Source organism: Mesoplodon mirus, assembly GCF_964341445.2.
Source record: "Mesoplodon mirus genome assembly, chromosome: 4".
Lineage (NCBI taxonomy): Eukaryota > Metazoa > Chordata > Mammalia > Artiodactyla > Ziphiidae > Mesoplodon > Mesoplodon mirus.
In genome coordinates, this window is record NC_138979.1 from 114,805,406 (window position 1) to 114,827,344 (window position 21,939).

At 47.3% G+C, this 21,939-nt stretch overlaps 1 protein-coding gene across 2 annotated transcripts; it reads left to right on the forward strand.

Moving 5' to 3' along the window:
* The first annotated feature begins 9,679 nt into the window (after positions 1-9,679).
* LOC309803223 (dehydrogenase/reductase SDR family member 4) lies at positions 9,680-21,498 on the forward strand. Of its 2 annotated transcripts, none has more exons than XM_082619200.1 (8): positions 9,680-9,989; positions 11,138-11,315; positions 15,593-15,682; positions 17,955-18,025; positions 18,121-18,172; positions 18,476-18,610; positions 19,057-19,112; positions 20,971-21,498. In XM_082619200.1, the coding sequence occupies exons 1-8, from the start codon at positions 9,859-9,861 to the stop codon at positions 21,083-21,085; spliced, it is 828 nt and encodes a 275-aa protein (XP_082475326.1). In that variant the 5' UTR covers positions 9,680-9,858; the 3' UTR covers positions 21,086-21,498. The 2 variants fall into 2 exon arrangements, with proteins under 2 accessions (XP_082475326.1, XP_082475325.1); XM_082619199.1 differs by having other exon boundaries at positions 9,686-9,989; positions 15,593-15,694.
* The last annotated feature ends 441 nt before the right edge of the window (positions 21,499-21,939 follow it).

Sequence of the window (21,939 nt, forward strand, 5' to 3'; positions counted from 1 at the left end):
AGTGTTTATAAGAATAAATAAGAAAACAATAAAAGTGGACAAAGGACATGAACAAGTAGTTTATGAAACAAGAAATACAAATACCTGTAAACATATGAAAAAATAATCTTAATAAAGAAATATAAATCAAAAATAGTTTTTTCACCCAGATTGGCAAAAGTTAAAATGTTTGGTGAAACTGAATGCTATGAGGGTGTGATGAAATGGATATCATCACACAGAATTGCCTTCTCAGGATGGGCGTCTGAGACTGGAATAGGGCACAGCTTGTCTGGAGGGCAATTGGCAATTTCTCTCAAAATGTCAAAGGCACATACCCTCTGCCCTATTGCTTCAACTATTTATTTGGGTCCGTACAGACAAGTTCTCCTACCTCAGTGAACAAAGATGCTATTGCAACATCATATTTATTGGCGATGTCGACTAGAGTTGCCACTCACCATGGGCACTCGCCATCCACCTCTACAAGGATTACTCATGCGCTGCTGCAGCTGCTGACTTTCAACACCCCCTGCAAAGTGTGGAAGGTGGAGAGCAGAGATGAGGCCCCCTGTGCTCTGAGAAGAACTGGCAGAACAGGTCTTCAGATAGTTAGATATTTTCAGGAGCTGATTTTATGAGCCCAATTCTTGTATCTCCTCATACCTAGAAAAACACTAAAATCCTTCGTGGTGACGTCTGCTCCTCATGACTAGCAGTAACCTTCATGCGACTAGCAGAAAACTTCTACAAAAAATATGTGCTTGGGGCTTCCCTGGTGGCGCAGTGGTTGAGAGTCCACCTGCCGATGCAGGGGACACAGGTTCGTGCCCCGGTCCGGGAAGATCCCACATGCCGCAGAGCAACTGGGCCCGTGAGCCATGGCCTCTGAGCCTGCGCGTCTGGAGCCTGTGTTCCGCAACGGGAGAGGCCACAACAGTGAGAAGCCCGTGTACCGCAAAAAAAAAAAAAAAAAAAAAATGTGCTTGATTGCATGTTTTCCCCCTTCACCACAATCACATATATACTGACTTTCCCCCCTACCTCCTTGGAGCAGTTTCTCAGAGCTATCTGAGGATTGTCTCCCAGTCCTCATTTTGCCCCCAATAAAACTCAACTCGCAACTCTCACATTGTGCAATATTTCTTAAGTCGACAGAGAAGAGGCATAAACAACTGAAGTGGGCTTCAATGGGTAACTGATAAATGATTGTCTCTTCAGATAATGAAAGAAGGAATAATGATGAAGTATGGACTGCTGATCAAAGATCTCCAACACAGGGACTTCCCTGGTGGTGCAGTGGTTAAGAATTCCCTGCCAATACAGGGGACATGGCTTCGATCCCTGGTCCTGGAGGAGCCCACATGCCACAGAGCAACTAAGCCCGTGCACCACAACTACAGAGCCTGCGAGCCACAACTACTGAGCCCACGTGCCACAACTACTGAAGCCCACATGCCTAGAGCCCACGCTCCACAACAAAGAGAAGCCCGTGCACCGCAACTAGGATTAGCCCCCGCTTGCCACAACTAGAGAAAGCCCGCGCGCGGCAATGAAGACCCAACACAGCCAAAAACTAAAAATTAAATTAAAAATAATAATAATAAAAATTTTAAAAAAAAGATCTCCAACACATGCCAACAAGCTAGGGAACGTTCATGCACTGACACACACAAATGAGTGCCCATAAAAAATGATGGACACCAAATAAGGTCTATAGTCTAGTTAACAGCATTGCACCAATGCCAGTGTCCTGGTCTTGACATTGTACTACATATGTTCCCACTGTAAGATGTCACCATGGGGGAAGTTGGGGGAAGGGTACATAGGGACTCTATGTATTACTCTTGAGTTTATAATTACTGTGAGACTATAATTACTTCAAAATAAAAAGTTTAAAAAAAAGGTGCAGAAAGTGTGTATTGTGTGATTCCTTGGTTTTTTTTACAATAAGAACAGTCCCTTTGTCATTAAATTCAAAATGAGTGAGAAAAGCATATGTAACTAGGACAAACCCACCCACCCCCTTCACTTCTAAGGGTTTGCTTGAGACAGAAGGATAAGAAATTCTTAAAGTGCCCCTACTTCCTTTGCAGAGATTAAAAAGAATGCATGCTGCTCAAGAATTTGATCTGGCCCAACAAAGAGAGAGCCCTCAGAAGCAGATTGCTCTGTCCTTTCAGCAAGGTTTGTGATAGGCCTTATTCATTTCATACCACAGGCCTCTTATGCTGCTCTAAAAGCAGGACAGGGTAAGTGAAACTGCTTTGCATAATAATGGCAAATGTTATCTCCAGAGAGGGCAGGCTGGCACCTCTAGGGAGATGGTTCACTTTCTTTTGTGGATTTAGACTGCCTTGTCCCTAGGAATTGTTGATGGTTCTTGGAAGGGGTATGTGTGTGTGTGTGTATTCAGTTGATCCAGAAATTTACAGGAAAATGAAATACTTCGGGGGTGGGGGGCAGGGGGCGGGCAGGGAACATTTCTTCATCTCATACCAGTGGAGAGATCTCAAGGAAAACATGTGGAGTTCCGGGACTGGGCTTGCACTATTGTGCTGGCCTGACACTGCCAAAGCCCACCCTGCAATTTTCTACTCAAGCCCCCACAGAAAAATTTAAACTGGCAGGAACTGCAGTTACAGAGGATTCTTGCTTCAGAGTGGCCTGATGCTCTGATTTGGGGGGGAAGGGACAAATCCTCTAGGAGAACATCCCCTGTATGTTGAGAGTGGGGTTTTGCACTGGAAAGATTCTGAAGGAAAGAAACTGTGAGTCCCCAGCAAAGCAGATGCCTGGTTGTGATAGGGACAGAGTAAAGGGACAAAGTAGGTGATTAAATAGTTAATCTCACTAGGGGATTGTAAGCAGAAAAAAGTATGGGACACCCCTGTAAATTAATGATTACTCAAGAAAGCAGATTTGCTTAAGCGCAAAGCCAAACAGTCTTGCTTAACAACAAAACCATGCAACAGAAGCACAAGACATGCCCCAAAGCAATAAAACAATGGTGGCATGACACCCACATCCTGCCCAGTGAGCTCAGTAAGTTAATGACCCTTAAGACATGCTCTCTGTACACATAAAAAGCAGTAATTGGGCTTCACTGGTGGCGCAGTGGTTGAGAGTCCGCCTGCCGATGCAGCGGACACGGGTTCGTGCCCTGGTCCGGGAAGATCCCACATGCCGCGGAGCGGCTGGGCCCGTGAGCCATGGCCACTGAGCCTGCGCGTCCCGAGCCTGTGCTCCGCAACGGGAGAGGCCGCAACAGTGAGAGGCCTGCGTACCGCAGAAAAAAAAAAAAAAAAAAAAAGCAATAATTTATGGAAAGGTGACATTTCAAAGTGAAAGGCTCTCATTGTACTGAGACCTAAAATAATTTTTTCATAGTGCCATGATAGTCCTAGCTTGACCATGTAGGGACAAGAAAACTCCCCTGCCCAACCTGGAGGAGGAGCTGATGATGGAAGCATGACGTCTACTTAAGAATGAGGAAGAAGGTGGTCTTTTCCCCCTCCCCACTTTTCCTTTGATTATAAAACTGTAGCCCACTAAGTTCTCAGGCAGCTCCTCTTGCCCACCCACTTGTAAGCCTCACAAGAGTCTATTCTAATAAATCACTTTCCCTCTGGCTTCTTTCTGCGTTGAGACATAAAGGACTGGAGCTCCTTGGAGGCCCCCCAGCATGGCACCTGTCGGTTTCAGATGGAATTAGGAGACCAAAGGGTTTAGTCGGAGCAAAACAAGAGGGAAAGGGGACAGGACACAACCTTTGAAAGAATGACATAGCCCAAGGGCATGACATAACCTGATTAGAACCAAGTGGGCCCAAGATGGCAGACAAATCAATTTCCACTAGACCTTGAGCCTCAGTATACGGTCACTGTAACACATCAGCAAGCTAAATGACACACCCACAGGTGCCATGACAGCTCCAGACCGACCATAAGGATCAAAAAGTGGGTGGTGGCCCAATTCCTGGAAATCCCCACCCCTTCCCGAAATAGCTGGAATACTCCTCCCACTCATTAGCCTATGAAATTACCCACCCCTATAAAAACTGACAACCCCATACCCTGGTGCCTTTCTTGCCTTCTGAGATGGCCCACACTGTGTCTGTGGAGTGTGTTTCTCTCTAAATAAATCCACTTCTTACCTATCACTGTCTCTCACTGAATTCTTTCTGTGATGAGACATCAAGAACCTGAGCTTCATTAAGTCTTGAAACCAGGTGTGTGATGTCAGTTGGAAGACTGTGGGTTTGGGCCGGGTTCAAGTCCTTGCTGCGTGGGTTCAAGTCCCAATCTGAGGTGCATGGTTTCAGGAGTAACATCTGTGAAAGGAAAAGGGAGGAAGCAGGATTGAGAAGGAGGATCTGTGAGACCCTGAGACGCAGATCTGACCAACGCCAGCCCAAAAGGAAGCTCCAAAGCAAAGATGGCCCCTTAGAGGAACCCCCATGTTAGGCAGAAGTGGTGAGGTTCTTGTACCACCATCCTGCTCAGTCACTGGCTGGGACCACCCTTGGAAGGAGTTAACTGCCAGCTGGCAGCTGACAGCTAATCAGACTCCCAGCAGCCAGAGTGAGTCCTTTCTAGAAGGAGGATCTGAGCTGTTATCTGCATCTCCACATCTGCCACAGGGCTTGCCTCTGAGTGAGGAAAAGGGGAAAACTCCACCACCACTACCACCCCTTCCCAAATACAACAGAAGGAAGCAATCCTGGGCGTGAGGGAAAAGAGAAGCCAATGCCTGTCTTGTAAGAACTTCTGCCTGCTTCTGTACAGAGTTCCTGAAAAGAACCTGTACAAACACTGGGTGGATGATTTCTGAACAGTGTTCATAAACAACTGCCTAAATACAGGGCAATTGGGGAAAACTTTTGAAAAACTAGAAATTGAATAAGCTATACAATAGAGTTATGAGGTTCTAGATAGAGCAATACTCACAAAATTAATAATCCATTACCTGTAAATAGGCAAAGACTGTGTCAGTCTCTGGCACCTACAGATACATTCACTGTTTTTGTTTAGTTTTGTTGTTTGTTTGTTTTAGTAAATTTGTTGCCAACATTTAAAAATTAAATATTTCATATTAAAACCCAGATTTCTACCTTCTGTTTAAAATTCCTAAGATCGGGACTTCCCTGGCAGTCCAATGGTTAAGACTCCACGAGCCCAGTGCAGGGGGCACCAGTTTGATCCCTGGTTGGGGGAACTAAGATCCTGCATGCTGCACAGCATGGCCAAAATAAACAAACAAACAAACAAAATAAATAAATAAAATTCCTAAGATCTGGCAATGCTGGGCTGGCCTTGTCAATGACAAACATGAGTGAAACTAAGTGCGCCTCAGGTCTGCAAGCTGCAGGTCAGGAGTACCCACCGATCCCCATGGGTTCCCAGCCACTGAGGCCAAGGCACGCTACCTCTTATCACTCCGAGCTTACACCATCACCCACAGTTTAAACCATTCTATCAATACATACAGTGTAGAAGAGGGTAGGGCAGCAGGTACATTCAGTTTATTTTATTTATTTATTTATTTATTATTTATTATTTTGACTGCGCTGGGTCTTCGTTGCAGCACACGGGCTTCTCTAGTTGTGGCACAGGGGCTCTAGAGTGTGCGGGCTTAGTTGTGGTATGTGGGATCTTAGTTCCCCAACCAGGGATTGAACACAGGCCCTCTGCATTGGGAGTTCAGTGTCTTAACCACTGGACCACCAGGGAAGTCCCTAAATTCAGTTCAGAAAAACCAGTTCCATCAGAACCAGTTAAATCTCTTTTAAGTTCATTTGACCACAGCCATCAATTGAAAACATTTGATCCAGGATACAAATGTATTTGCACCAAATACAAAATATATATACATCCAAGGTTGTTCATTGTAGTGTTGTTTGAAATGGCAAAACACTGGAAGCTACTTAAATGTTCTTCGGTGGGAGACTGGCTAAATAAATTATGGAATATCCACACAATGGAATACTGTACAGCTATTTTTAAAAGGGAGAGAGAGACTAAAGGTGATCTATTGTATACCACTCAGAACAATCTCCAAGAATGTATTTTAAGAAATGAAAGAGAGAAGTGAGGAAAAGGAAGAAAGAAAAGAAACAAGCAATTTGAAGGACATTATGTATAGTGTCATTCCATTCATGGGAAACATTTTAAAGGGAAAATATGCATGTAAATGCATAGGAAACTTCTGGAAGGATGATGCACAAGACCAAGAGCTATATGGGGAGCAGGTAAAGGAAGCATAGGGAAGAGTTACTTTTTTACTTTTCACTCTATAACCTTGTGTCTCTTTTAAAAATTGTGAACATGTGTTATTTTTGTAATTTAAAAAATAATGATTAAAACAAAAATGAATTGATGCAGAAAGTAAAATTCCAATTAAGAGGAAATTAAGTTCCAAGAAAACTGTCATTCTCTAACAACGTCAGAAAAATTAAAAGTAGCTATTCAGGGAGGGTGGGAGGGAGGGAGACGCAAGAGGGAAGAGATATGGGAACATATGTATATGTATAACTGATTCACTTTGTTATAAAGCAGAAACTAACACACCATTGTAAAGCAATTATACTCCAATAAAGATGTAAAAAAAAAAAGTAGCTATTCAACATTGACAGCAGGTCAAGCTGTCATAACTCACTTTGATTTCATATATAGAAATAAAACTGCCTACCTCACTGGATTAGACACATTCAATAAAATTTATAAAAATCACCCAACAGTTGTCAGCACTTAGTAAGTATTCAATAAAAGTCGTTGTTATCACACAGCCCTCCTACACCACCCAAGCCTGACTTGTGTCAATATTGCATGAGTAAATGACCAATGTGGAATGGCTATTGCAAGATGCAAGACTTAAATTCCAACCCAGGTGAATTTCCTTCCAGACTGCAGTCAGCTGATAAATGGAATGGAATATTTATATATGGAATATTTCCAGCCATATCAGTAAACAAAGGATGTCACAGTCATCAACGATTGTAGCCCTCCAACATGAGCCGGTGAGCCCTGAGGAAACTCAGGGCTGAAAAGAATACCATCTAGCAGCCAACAGACCGCAGCCACTCCCTACAGGTGAGACCTGAGGAAAACACAGGATACCGGCCCCAGATAGCTGAGGTGCATATCAAAGGAATGATTTCAGTGAGCCCAGACTCTTGCATTTTCCCATACATAGAAAAGCGCTAAATTACTTAACTTGGGATATCTGGTTTTCTTTAATTAACAATAATCCTTTGACATTCCCGACTACCTGCCCTTTGTTGCAGAACTCCTATATATCCTGGCTCCTCCACTCGTCTCCTTGAAGCGGTTTCTCAGAGCTATCTGAAACGCTGTCTCCTGGGCTACAGTCCTCATTTTGCCCCAAATAGAACTTAACTCACAACTCTCACGTTGTGCTTTTTTTTTAAGTCAACACAGCCCTTGAAGAAGATGGGAGTGTAGTCCTCAATCATGGAGGCATTTCCTCAAGATCTGCAGATGGTACCACCTCCATACAAGAACAATCCCATTACCTATTAAAATCCCCATTTCAAAGAGACTCCTACACACATACGTATTTCCCCCAAAGATTTCCTACCCTCATCTCCAACAAACCAGCTTGATGGGTCGTCGGAGCTGGAGACTCCCACTCTTCTTGCCTTCCCTCTACCCTTTTCTGTTCACAGATCCCCTCCCTAATGTCCCCTGTGTTCTCCCAAAAGAAATGGTGCTGGAGGCCAAATATCAACCCCGCCCAGACAGGGAGGGGCCGTGTGATGTTCACGAGCTCACCGGCCAGAACTCTCTTTTCCCCAAACCCCTTGCTCTTTGGGGTGTGGTCTCCCTCAGCCTCCCACTGCCAACCTCAAGCCCTGGATCTGGCTGCCCACCTCTGGACAGGAGGTGAAGAGAGATCAGATACACCCTGCAGGCCTGTCCCTTTGAACTAAAGCCCTGAGAGGCTCTGCTCCAGGCCTCCTGCATCCCCTTCCCCAGCCCCGCAGGCAGGTGCAGAGCACTGGGAAGGGTTCCCACTGTGCATTAGCTCCGAGCAGGTCAGGAAGAGGAGCGTCATGCTATCCAGCCTCTGTTGTCAATAATTCATGAGGTTCAGACTGAGGGGCACCAGTCAGAGAGTCAGTTTTCCCCAGACATGGGGACAATTATACTCAAGCTCTCTTATCTCATCAGGAGGAGCTGAGTACCACAGCTGTAACATCTAGTTTGAGGAATAAACTGTAGATCCAGTGCATGCTTGTTATATCATTCGCTACTCATGCACCCCCTTTTGAATGCTGAAATCCTTTTTGGCTGCTCAGTTGACCTACACGTATACTAAACGAATCTTTAGCAAGTATGAATTTTATTAAGCAGCGATCCTCAGAACTGAATTTCACAAACCAGGATTCTCTCTCCTCTAACTGTAGGGACTGACATCGGGTTGCCAGACTGGTGATTTCACCAACTAACAACACTTTTCTCAACCTACCCATCTGCTTTCATCATCTTCTCTTAACAAAAAGACTAACACCAAAAAAAAAAAAAAAAAGGAGCAAAAGCATATCCCAAAATAAAGGACTACCTGTTAAGTTAAATAAGCTTAGATTTATGAAACACTATATTGTCTTTTTCTCTTTTTGCCTTGAACTAGTGAAAACTTTGCCATGGATCTGCACAACTTCTCAGGCTGGCGTTTGGAGGCCACTGGGTTAAACCAATTCAGATGCTGACACTGGGTCTGTCGGGGCCTTTCTACAGTGTATCATAAGCCATACAGATTTATTAATTCTCCCAGAAATCCGGGAGGGAGATCATTTCAGCCCACTTGGCAGAAGCGGAGGCTGAAGTCTCGGACACAGAATTTATAGCTGGAGAGGACCTTATCCATTATCTACTCCAGCACCCTCAGTTTACAAATGAAGAGCCTGGCCTGTGGCGGCCATAATAATTACTTTATGGTGGCAATAATTGCTTATGTGTTTAGTAGTTTACAGTTTATAACGTGCTTTTACATTCAACAAATATTTATTGAACTAGGATGGAGGCTAAGACCTGGGGACATAGTGATTATGGAAAACTCGAGGGCTCCTGAGTTCTCCGATTTTCCACCACTTGTTTGGGGACTGTCTAGCCTCCTTGCTACCACTTAGGCCTGAAAATGGAGAAGTCCTCTTGCAGTGGAGTGTATAAGAGATCCTGTCCTGTCAGGATCTTTAATTCTGCACACTGGTTACCACTGGTGATCAGAATCTGCCCTCCAGGCCTGTGCGGATGGAGGAGAACTTGAGCCAGAGTGAAGGGCAGGGCAGGCCTACCCAGCTGCTCCCCACTTCGTGTCTCTCCCAGGCTCCTGCAGGCTCACCTGAGACCCTCACGTGGTGGGCTCCATGGGGGCTATGGGCCTCACCCCCATGGGCAATCTCAAAATATTTGCCCTCCTGTGGGCTGTCACAAATGTGGACCCAGACTTTCTTGGAAAACAAAGTCCATCTTGAGGTTCTGGGAAGGAAAAGCAACCAACTCAAAGTCCCCTCTCCCCCAAGAAAAGACGTGGGCAAGCAGATGTGGAAGGAGGGGAGGGAGGACAGGGAAGTCTACGGACTCCCGGAGGCGGGAGCAGCCCTACAGGGAACCGGAACCGACGGAACCGTCCCACACCGGCCGGCCGGGGCGAGCAGGGGACTGAGGGGCGCCGCGGCCACAGCCGGCTCCCTGCGCCAAGGGCCCGCGCGAAGCAGGACGAGCTGTCCCGCTCTAGGACCGGTAGGGAGCTGGGAGCGGGTAGGGGATCTGGCTTCCGAGCGGGCTCGCCCCGCCCCTCGCCCCGCCCCCCTGTCACCTCCCCTAGGCGGCGCAGAACCCTGAACCGGCCGCCTCCATGCAGAAGTCAGGGCTACTGTTGGGTCCCTGTGCGCGGACGTGGAAGTCGGTGCGGATGGCCAGCTCCGCGGTGGCGCGCCGGAACCCGCTTGAGAATAAGGTGGCCCTAGTAACGGCCTCCACTGACGGGTGAGTGCCCGAGCCCGAGTCTCGGAGGCCCCCGCTGTCTGTAAACATGTACTAACCCCTTGTCCTTGGCCTCCCGTGCCCCATCTTCAGGCCTCACGTGTGGCCAGAGTCGGCCCGGGAAGAAAGGAACTACGTGGTTGGCCTGCAGTCCCCTCGGAATCGCCTCCTCCCCCAGCCTTGCAATTGCCAGCCCTCTTGTCACTGCTGCCTCTGGCTCGGCTGTGCCACCTGGGTGCTGCCCGCCCCAATCAATCCCATCTCCCAGGGTTCTGGGCTGCCCGGGTCAACTGGCCCCACCTAGTGTCTGGGAAGACCAGACACCAGAAATCCAAGACAGTCCAGATTCCAAAAGTCCTATCCACTGCCTGCACCGACGGTGGAAATGTTCCAGACACCCCTTTTGGCAGCCCACTAGTCTCATAGAACTGCGCCCTTACCTAGAGGGGACACAAAAGCCATGTGTCCACATTCCTGTTTAGTTCAGTACATTTTGGCCTCTCTTGCCCAGCCCGTGTCTCACCAACCACTGTTGTCTACCCTGTTTCTCACTCCCACAGAACCCTGCTAGATGCCAGCTCTTCACAAATCTAAAATACAAGTGAATGGGAAATGCTAATGGCTAAGTGCAAAATGTGTAACCCTTTCTCCCAGGGGAGTATGTAAAAAATTTACGTTTGTAACCGGAGACCCCCAGTTTCACATGTACCCCCAAACGTAACTAAAGATAGAATATTGAGATGATGTAGACTAGTAAGGAAGATATTTGAGGGTGGAGGCTTTTCTGAGTGAGACCCTCCAATCATGGAAATAACTGCTGCTTGTTATACGCCTAGCTCATCTCTCTCTCCTCAGTCCCTACAGGGTATGGGGACTGTGACCCATGGTGGCACCTGTGGAAGGTGATATCACTTCCTGGGAACCTAGACTGAAGGCCAAAACCATAAGAAAAATAAGTAAACCAGTGCCAAAAATATGCTAAGCATGTCCATCTGTATGGTAATGGCTGTGTCCTTAACCCTATCTAACACATGGGGGTCCTACAGAGAGAAAGCTGGAATTCAAAGCCCAGGCAATCTGATTCAGGAGCCCACGCTCTCACCCTCTTTTCCTGTATCAACTTAAAAGTCCTTATCTCTCTCTGCCCACAGGATCGGTTTCGCCATCGCCCGGCGTCTGGCCCAGGATGGGGCCCACGTGGTGGTCAGCAGCCGGAAGCAGCAGAATGTGGATCGGGCAGTGGCAACGCTGCACGGGGAGGGGCTGAGTGTGACAGGCACCGTGTGCCATGTGGGGAAGGGCGAAGACCGAGAGCGGCTGGTAGCCACGGTGAGCAGCAAGGATATGGGCGCAGAGCCAGGAGGTAGCAGAAGGGAGCCAGCCTGAGCTGGCTTTCCTGGACAACACGGGTGTAATCCAAGCCAGCACTGTTAACTAAAACACAACAGTGCGATCTGCATACGCACTCCAGTCCACCAGCATATTTTTATTGTGTGCCTTTCTGTTCTGCCTCCGAGAATCATCCCATCTCAGTCAGAGAATCAAAAAACGACTCTACTGTTTCAACACTGCATTGTGCCTTGGGGCACCCCCCCAAAAAAAACAGCTGGTCCTGGCTTTCCAATCTAATTGGGCAGATAAAAAGGGTAAATACAATTGCGAAATAGGTATTCCCACTCTGAGCTAATAAACAATCAATCCCTGTTTTTCAGCTTATAAAGTCGAGTCTCTGGGAACCTACAGGAGGCAGCCCATCAGGTTTCGACCACCTACTGTGTGCCATGCACTTTGTTTTGAGCCTTTTACAGGTTCTCTCCAAACAACAACCCAAGCAAGGCCAGGATTAGTCTCCCTGTTTAAAGACTGGTTCAGAAAGCTGGATCAACATCACAAGGTCCCACAGTTAGTAAGAGAATAGCTGTGAGCCAACCCAGAATTGCCAAGCTACCTACAGACTACCAGGCATTTCCCCATCAGGTCAGGCCTTAGGTGCCCACTTGGACTTTAGCCTCAAAGACAGTGTCTAAGCCAGTGTCAGAGTTGGTGCTTGTCACCAGTCTTCCAGCTGCACAAGAAAATATGAACATTTTGCAAAGGAGGCTGCTCTTCCCTAAGCTCAGGGCACACCCTTTACTTCTTGGAGTAAAAGGGAGAATCTGCCCAAGAATGGAAAGCAAAGGATATTGTGCTAACAGGATGAAAGATGGTGAAATAATTTGGGTAATCTTAGACAAGGAGGACATGAAATGATGGTAGGTGGTGGTATAGTAGACAGCATAAGGTTATTCCATTTGTCAGGAGTCATTTGGCAAATGATCAGATGTGCACTGGAGAGAACCAAATGGGGGTCCAAGAAAGCGACCCTGCCTGGCATAGGCAGCTGGACAGAGCCTGAGATTGAGACCTTGATCCTGAGGGTGCGGGAGCCACCTGGGATCCTGGGCCAACTAGTGACTAGCTGTATGAAATGCATGTGGCCACTTACTGTCAAAATCCTGCTAGGAAAATGACCTCTGGACCCTCACCAGGTCCACTTTACCCGTCCTGCAGCTCTGGCCCAGAAGCGGGGTTTGAACTAGACCTTGAAGAGTGCGTAGGGCTGGGCAGATGGCATAGGGCCGGGATTCCAGGTGACCCTGCAAAATGAGCAGACAGCCAAGGAGGGACGGAAGGGGAGAGGGGAGCATTGTGAACCCACAGCAGAGAGAGAGCACAGGCTTGAGAGGGCTGGTAGGAAATGGGCCGGGGGGGAAGGATGGGGGACAGGGGCCTCCGTGGCCTCCCAAAGGAGTTTAGACATTCTTGGAGGAAATAAGAAGCCATGTGAGGTTTCGAGCAAGGTGAAAATGGTTATTAAAAGACACTAACCTGGCACTGGGAGGAAGGATATACTGGAGAAAAGAAGGCTCTGAGCCAAGGACATCAGGGAGGAAGCCGATGGTGTCACTTAGGTAAGAGCAGTGGCAGTAGGACCAGAACACATGCGCCCAAGAGACATTTAGTGGGAACCAACCAAGATTTTTGTTTTCCTGGCCGGTGTCAAGAAATGGGAAATAGGAGGGATGAATCAAAATGGACTCTCAAGTAGTTTGAATGGCCAATGTCAAGTGGAGAATGATAGGATACTTGTTAGCAGTTTGAGATGCATCCTGCCTATTGCCAGCCACTACCTGTGATGAGGGAAGCTGCTGCCCTGAGGATGGTTACTCCCCAGTGGCCTCCTAATCTGCACCTCAAAGCTTCTCAAAGGTGTCGTGAGCCAAAACCAGATTAGCTGCTTTTCCACTTGATTCTACTTTTTTTTAAAAAAAATAGAACTGGGCTTCTCTGGTGGAACAGTGGTTGGGAATTCGCCTGCCAGTGCAGGGGACACGGGTTCAAGCCCTGGTCCGGGAAGATCCCACATGCCGCGAGCAACTAAGCCGGTGCTCCACAACTACTGAGCATGCGCTCTACAGCCCGCGTGCCACAATTACTGAGCCCGCAGGCCACAGTTACTGAGCCCGCACGCCCAGAGGCTGTGCTCCGCAACAAGAGAAGCCACCACAATGAGATGCCCGTGCACCACAAGGAAGACGCCAGAAAGCCAAAAATAAATAAATTTATTTAAAAAATAAAAAGTAGACCTGTCAGAACACAGAGTAGCAATCACACAATTTAGAGCAAGCCTTAGAAGACACCTGGGTGGTCATAGTAGCTTTGCCATTAATTTTCCAGGGTTCTCTGTCTGTTGAGGCAAAAGCCAGCCTTCCCTCATCTCTATGCTGATAGGCCTAGAAAAAGAAGGGGACAGGATACACAGCAGAAGTGGAAAAGCGCTCCAGGCGGTTCTGCTGCAATCCACTATCTCCCCACCCCCAAACACACCCACACACGGCCCAGCACACATCACTTTCTTAACGCATACCATGTTTTCCTCATCATGAAACTTACACAGAGCCAAGGCAGGTGACTGGGACTTTGTGCCGGGACATCAAAATTTAGAGAGTGCGAGAGACTATTGATACAGGTTTGCAAAGATTATGTGATTTTAAAATTTGTTAAATTTACATGTTGACAGCCCAGGCATCCCCTCAGCAGTGTGGAAGCAACTGAGCTTAGCACCTAGTTAGCAAGAATAATTAGTTAAAACAGGAGCTAGCAGATTGTTAACAACACACCTCTGTGTGCCAAATCCGGAAGCACAAAGTTGGTTGAGGGCCCATTTAGTGCCGCTTGCCCAAGGCATCAAAATTACCAATTCTGAGCCAATGCGAAGTCTGGTTGCAGCATGGCATAATGTTGGCAGATTCTGTTTGGCTACTCGTTACTCCAGCACGTGCCTTCACCACCTACTTACAATTTATTAAGGAGGTGAGATGTTGCCTCTCTTAGTTTTCCCAGTTTAAATCTCAGTTTCTGCCTTAAATCTTCCATGCCTCCAGGCCAAAAAAATAAAAGCAGGGGGTGGGGGGGAAGGGAGAAATGGCATCATAACCGAGTGTGGAACTGCTTTAAGCCCAGGTCGGCATCCTCTCCATCATGGCTCTCCTGGGTAGCCAGTTTCATAGTGACCCCGACTCACTTTTGAAGGACTCTTATGAATTAGCTCTGGGTTAGAGTGTAAGTTCTGCCACCACTAACTAGCCTTGTGCCCTGAGCAAATCACTTCACCCTTCCCAGAGACCGATGAGCAGGCCTCCTCTTCTTTGCTGGCCCTGATATGTCATTACTGAGCTATATGACCTTGAGGAATTAACTTCCCTGGACCTCAGTTTCATCACCTTCACCATGAGGACATTGGGCGAGGTGATCTCAAAGGCCCGAGTGGCAACTTTCTATAGGTGTAATTTTTTTTTTTTTTTTTTTTGGCTGCGTTCGTTCTTCGTGACTGCACGGGCTTTCTCTAGTTGCGGCGAGCGGGGGCTACTCTTCATTGTGGTGCATGGGTTTCTCATTGCGGTGGCTTCTCCTGTTGCAGAGCACGGGCTCTAGGCACGTGGGCTTCAGTAGTTGTGGCACACGGGCTCAGTAGTTGTGGCTCGTGGAGTCTAGAGTGCAGGCTCAGTAGTTGTGGTGCACGGGCTTAGTTGCTCCGCGGCATGTGGGATCCTCCCAGACCAGGGCTCAAACCCATGTTCCCTGCATTGGCAGGCGGATTCTTAACTACTGCGCCACCAGGGAAGTCCCTATAGGTCTATTTAAACTTGTTTCTCCGTTCAGGTACGTGTGGACAGGCTGAGTTTGAGATAATGGTAACTCATTCAAGGAGAACTGGACAGTAAGCACTGGGAGAAATGGGGCTGGGAAAAAAAGAGGAAGGGTCTAGAAATGGACTTTGAGGTGAGAGCTGAGGCCATGAGAATAAAGGAGCTCCCAAAGGGAAAGTCTAAAGAAAAAAGGGTCAGTGACAGCCTCAGAAGTGGGGGCAAGAAAAAAGACTGCCAAAGAAATGAGACGACCTTAAATGTCTTAGCAGCAGAGCTTGGGGTGTTTTGGAGAGAAAATGTTTTAAGGAAAAGAGATCATTTTGACAACTGTTCCTAAGAAGGAATTCTTTATCGACACTGATAAATGCACTTCCCTTACTGTCCTGCAGCCCTAACTCAGACCTTACTCCTCTCTAGGCTGTGAACCTTCACGGGGGCGTGGACATCCTGGTCTCCAATGCTGCCGTCATGCCTTTCTTTGGAAACTTAATGGATGTCACCGAGGAGGTATGGGACAAGGTGAGAGGGGATGAGAGCAGCAGGGGGTGGGCTTCAGAAGACACACACGCAGTCTGCTTTTAGAATGTATTTGTCAAGTGCAGTGTAAATGTGAGGAATCCTTGCAATTTGCCGCACGCCTGCAGTGCACCTGGTAAAGGGCGAATGGTGGGGTGGGGGGCTTCCTCTGTCCCTGCCCTTCTCTTTCATGTCTGCTTTTTCCCAGTTTTGTCTTCATTTGCTCCTTGCTAACCGTCTTCTGCCTCCCTCCCCCATCTACCCCACCCCAGACCCCATGGGCTTATCCAGGCTCCTCTTCCTGGTTTATTTCCAGCAGACAGGGCAGCTAATATGCCAATAACTAGTACGCTCAGACTTACACACCACCCCTCCCCTTTTCAGCTGCCAAAAAAGAATGATTTTTCATTAGTTGGAAAACTTTAATAGCTGCTAGTTAAGTGAAATATCAATTCTGGTGAAATTAACTAAGTTGCCGCTTTATAACATACAGCCTTTTAAAAAGACCTGTGCCTTTTCCTTTTTAACTCCAGTGTCTAGAACATCTGAGATCCAGATGTCTAAATTCAAGAACGAGAATATTAGTTTTCATGTGAATGTGTACAATTACATTATATTTATAATATATTTCACACACCTACATTATTTAATTATAAAGCCTTAATTAAAATATTTGTCTTTCTTTACTGAGGTTAATATTCCCACCTGATTTGAAAATGGTAAATTTTTCATGATCTCCCATGGTTTTGCTTTTTACCCTGACGTCATCCATAATTTCTCAACACTGAAGTTTAAGGATACTAGAATATTCTAGTTTATCAGTGTTTCACAGACATAGAGACCAAAGTGCCAAAATGCTCTTCAGTGAATCAGTTCCTGATTGATATTCTTCAAAGTAGAGAAACATCTTTCATGCGCAGTCTGAACAGAGACCACATGAAAATCAGTTATAAAACAAGTAATTTTTCTTTTAAGTTGGCTTTTTTTCAACTTTTGAATTTTATTTTTTTATACAGCAGGTTCTTATTAGTCATTCATTTTATACACATCAGTGTATACATGTCAATCCCAATCTCCCAATTCATCACCCCCCCACCCCCACCCCCCTGCCACTTTCCCCCCTTGATGTCCATACGTTTGTTCTCTACATCTGTGCTCTATTTCTGCCCTGCAAACCGGTTTAGTTGGCTTTTTTTAAATATCACAGTATATCAAATCTAAATGCAATGGTTGATCCTTGATTGAACCCTGGACTTTAAAAAAAATAAGGACATTTGGGGGACAATTGGGGAAGTTTTATTATAGACAGTATATTAGGTGAAATCATGATTATCAATGTTAAATTTCTAGGGTGTGATAATGGATGGTGGTGTGGAAGAACATCCTTAGTCTTTGGAAATAATGCTAAAGTCTTTAGGGCTAGAGAATTAGAATGTCTGCAACTTACCTTCCAAGGGTAAGGAAAAAACTGCATAGGTACATAGATAGGGCAAATGGTACAAAATGTGAACAGTTGGTGAATGTAGGTAAAGAATATCTGGATCTTCATTGTCCTTCTATTTCAACTTTTCTGTAAGAGTGAAAATTTTCTAAATAAGAAGTTGCACGGGGGGTATGGGAGGGGACTATCCCAGCAGTGCCTGGAACAATGTAAACAAGGGTCATGCATTTGTTTTAAATTACAGATGTGGGGTTTTGATTGAAGACTATGTTCCAGCTCCCCCAGAAGTGCCTCCTCATGATCCCACTTGCCAATACATGTCCAGCCAGACAATCCATCCTGGAGGGCCAAGAGCATCTCACTCCCTAAGCTCAGAAGCCAGAAAAGTGCTGGAACAACCCCAAGTGCCTGAGGTCAGGCCACATTTCCCCTGAGAAACACGGCGCACTCTGGGGCAGGTCCAGGAAGCCATCCAATTCCAGGCTCTCCCTAGTTGGAAGACACACAGAAAATCCAGCTCAAGTCCAAGGCAGCCCTGAGAGTTCAGGCCCATTCTGGGTCAAATCATACTTAGGAAACAAGCTGAACCAGGCTCCATTCTTTCTCACCCAAACCTAATGTGTCATTCTCTAACTGAATAAACCGGGGAAAGCCACCTCTCCCTGGGCCTCGGTTTCTTCACTTGTAAGGCCAAGTAAATCATCCCTAGGATCTCTGCCAGCCCTAACAGACAGATCCTGGGAACCGCACTCTAACTCCCCATTGCCCTGCCTTCTGCAGCCCTCTTCCCTCATGCTGTTCCCCCTCTTCTCTCTATTGCAGATTCTGGACATTAATGTGAAGGCCACAGCCCTGATGACAAAGGCAGTGGTGCCAGAGATGGAGAAACGAGGGTACAGAGAGCAAGAGGGAGCCTGCGTTCGATGGGCCCCATGCAGACTGGGGGGAGGGTGTCCATGAGAAGAGGGTCATTCTGTTCTTTTTCCAGAGGCGGCTCAGTGGTGATTGTGGCCTCCGTAGGAGCCTACAGACCATTTCCTGTAAGAACCTCCTTTTCTGCTACTTTTATCCCTTCCTCCATCCTGTACCTTCTACCCTTCCAGTCACCCTAAGAAGTTTGTGTCCCTTTTTGGAATCACATCACCAAGTACCTTCCAACAAAATAGAGGCTTTGCCTCCACAAACGCTAACCTAGGGGATGTTTAACCACAAGACAGTTTTCTAACTGGGACCCTCCATTACAAGAGATACCCTATTATCTGTTTATAACCCTTTATATCTTATATTAAGAACCAAGAATGAACTGGAATTGAAGAGACTAACCCATTCTCTCCTTTCCCCAGGGCCTGGGTCCTTACAATGTTGGTAAAACAGCCTTGCTGGGCCTCACCAAGAACCTGGCCTTAGAGCTGGCCCAACAGAACATTAGGGTGAACTGCCTGGCACCTGGACTCATCAAGACTAGCTTCAGCCGTATGGTGAGGAAGGGGATTCCTGCATCCCAGTGGGACCCTAAAAGGCATCTTCTCAGGTTGAAAAGCCCAGCTCCTGGGTCCTGAGCTCCCAACCACTTCTACACCCCATCTCTGCACTTTTCCATATCCCCGCTCCATACCAGCCATGTGTCCAGACCAGACCCCCACATGATCCTATCCTGAGGTGCACAGTGAGACTGAGGAATTCAGATATCACTCAGGCCATTTCATTATCTCCTTAAGTAGGTGAGACCTGGGGCGACCCAGGAAAATGCCTCACTAGAACTTGAAGAGAATGGAGCAGAAGAGGGAAGTGGGTAGAGACTGGGAGCTGGGAAGGACTAGGAAGTGAAGGGGGTGCCTCTCCATCGCCCTTTCAATTGATGTGAGGGCAGGCAGTTTCTCCCCTCGCTGTCCCTCACAGGAAGAGATTTCCCTTTTTCCTGCAGTTGTGGGATGACCAGGAAAGACTGGAGAGCCTAAAAGAAACCATGCAGATCAAAAGGTAAGGCTGGGGGCTTCCCTGGTGGCACAGTGGTTGAGAATCCGCCTGCCAATGCAGGGGTCTCGGGTTCGAGCCCTGGTCCAAGAAGATCCCACATGCTGCGGAGCAACGAAGCCAGTGCGCCACGACTACTGAGCCTGCACTCTAGAGCCCGCAAGCCACAACTACTGAGCCTGCATGCCACAACTACTGAAGCCCACGCGCCTAGAGCCTGTGCTCCACAACAAGAGAAGCCACTGCAATGAGAAGCCTGCGCACTGCAACGAAGAGTAGCCCCCGCTCGCTGCAACTAGAGAAAGCCCGTGCACAGCAACGAAGACCCAACACAGCCAAAAATAAATAAATTAAATAAATTAATTTAAAAAAAAAAAAAGGTAAGGCTGTCACAGGGGAGGGCGAGGAGGGATAAAGATGGTCCCCCACAGCCCACGGCTCGCCTACTCTCGGTCCTGAAGACAACACAGGCATGCTCTCCTCTGCTTCAAACACACAGATTTCACAAGTTCTTGAACACAGCATCACTACAGTGGCGTGTGCAAGGAGTCTGCTTCCACTGCAAAAACGAAACACAGAGGCATCCAGGTTTAGCAGAGCAGAGCCCTGGGGGAGGCCCTGACCCCCCTCTCCACCTGGGTGTTTGCCTCCACCTCTGGGCATCCCTAAGGATGAGGGACCAAAACCAAAACCAAAACATGCTTTTGTTAGTTCCCCTTGAATAAAAAGAGTCATGTGTCCAAAGCTCAGGTTAATGATCCTACAATCCAAATAAAAGGAATGAAGAGCTTTACCAAGTCCCACAACTCCCCTTGCCTAAGAAAACTAGCCTCTTCCCCAAAGGGTTGGCCGAACTGTTCAGGTACCTTCATCTGGCTCTCTTTCCTCTGTTCCCTGCCTCTCCCCAGCTTCTGGCTTCTGGGAACTCTCTTGTCTTTAGCTCCTCCACCTTGTCTCCTCAAGGACACATACCAGCAATGCCTACTTGAGGAGGGAGACACCCTCAAGTGCTCCCAAAGCCATTCTGATGTCAGGCATGAGCTGCTGGCCTAGTTCACAACTCATTAATAAGTCAGGGTATTGTCACCCTTGAGCCACAGTGAATGATCCGGCCCCATGCTTCTCAGTCTCAGATGCACATTAGCTGGGGTGCTTGTGAAACCACAGATGCTCAGACCCCTCTCCCAGAGATTCTTTTTTAATTGGTCCAAGGTAGAACCTAGGCATCTTTGGCGGGGGTGGGGGTGGGGATGGTTAAGCCTCTCGGACAACTACAGTGTGCAGCTGGGATGGAGAACCACTAATCCAGGCCTTCTAGGTTTGAGGTACCCACTCTACCCACCTCTAGAGCATTCTATGGCAGTTAGGTTAAAGTGTTCCCTAACTATGCAATCACTGATACAAACACTGAGAATTAGCACAGTCTCACAAAATGACTTTAAGGGACAAAAATAGATTCCTGAAAAAAGGTGTCTGTGAATTGAAGCTGTACAAATGGCATCATTTTAAGCAAATCATTTACTCTCTCACAGACTCCCTGACATTTGAATAGTATGCACACATGTGAAACAAATTCTTTGAAGAATGAAATAGCTGCTCACCAGGTTATCTATATAACTTTGGATTTTGGTGTCCTGAGTTCTCTAAAAAACAAAGTATCTCTATATTATATGAATATAATGTGCAGTGGTTTTTGCAGAGTACAGTATTAATGCTTATACTGAACTATAACAGCTTATATTCATGGTAACCCTATTTTATGGGCAGTACACTGGTCCTGAAAAATCACCTGATACTTCTTGATTAAGCAAATTTCATTCCCTGGTTGATTTTTACTCCCTTCCTTTTTTCCCCTCCTCCCCAGGATAGGCAAGCCAGAGGACTGTGCAGGCATCGTATCTTTCCTTTGCTCTGAAGACGCCAGCTATATCACTGGGGAGACAGTGGTGGTGGCTGGAGGGATGCCATCCCGCCTCTGAGGACCTGGAGAACATCCACCAGCGCAGAGATTGGGCTCCATCTCCTGGGTCCTGTTCCAGCATCCATCTATTGGCCTTTCCCACCTCTGCCTAGCGTACTGCTCACCTTACACCCTAACCACCCCCCCATATCAATTCTGCCTTGTGAAAAGCTCCAGCATTCTCTGGGGTCAAGGTGTGGTCTTATGAGGATTCTCACTGTTGCTGTGGCCTTGGATAAAGACTTCCCTTGAGAGCACAGGGCAGGCCTGCTGAGAGGGCTTAGTCTACCGCGGCAAAGACCAATATTTTTTTTTTTCTGGGCATCAGGGGAATTTGAGGGAGATGGGAGAGAAGGAACCTGGAGTGGAAGGAACAGGGTTGGAAATTAACAACTCGCAAATGAGGTCCAAATAAAATACAGATGATCATGATGCTTTGAATCAATGTGTTCGTTTTTCAGTGTAGGGTGCATAGGTGTGGTAGCCGAGCAGAGAGCATAAATCTGAGCGGACTGGATTCCCCTAAGATCCCCCCAGATACTAAGTCTGGATCCTCCTAACCCTCCTCCCTGTCTCCAGGACCTGAGCGTAATGCTGGGTGTGGAGGTGTTGCAGAGCTGCCAGCTGGGAGGAGGTGGCACGGGAATTCCCAGGTGCTGCTCTTGGCCTCACACCCGCGGGGATGGTGCCAAGAACACCGCAGGGATCCCCGAGGCTGGGCAAGCGGAAAACGAAGGACGACGTCCCCCACATTCAACCATGTCCTCTGCCGGCATCGCCCTCGGCCTAGAGTTCCTTCCTTCGAGGGTCAGCGAGGACGCGCTGGACGGGTCCCGAGCAAGCAGTGAAAAGGGAGGAGCCTTGCAAGGATGA

What these genes read in the sequence shown, in the direction of transcription:
- LOC309803223 (XM_082619199.1), top strand. Translation starts at nt 9,859, where the DNA reads ATGCAGAAGTCAGGGCTACTGTTGGGTCCCTGTGCGCGGACGTGGAAG. An exon ending in GAGAGCGGCTGGTAGCCACG is followed by an intron (nt 11,316 to 15,592) that starts GTGAGCAGCAAG and finishes ACTCCTCTCTAG; the next exon opens with GCTGTGAACCTTCACGGGGG. An exon ending in GAAACCATGCAGATCAAAAG is followed by an intron (nt 19,113 to 20,970) that starts GTAAGGCTGGGG and finishes CCTCCTCCCCAG; the next exon opens with GATAGGCAAGCCAGAGGACT.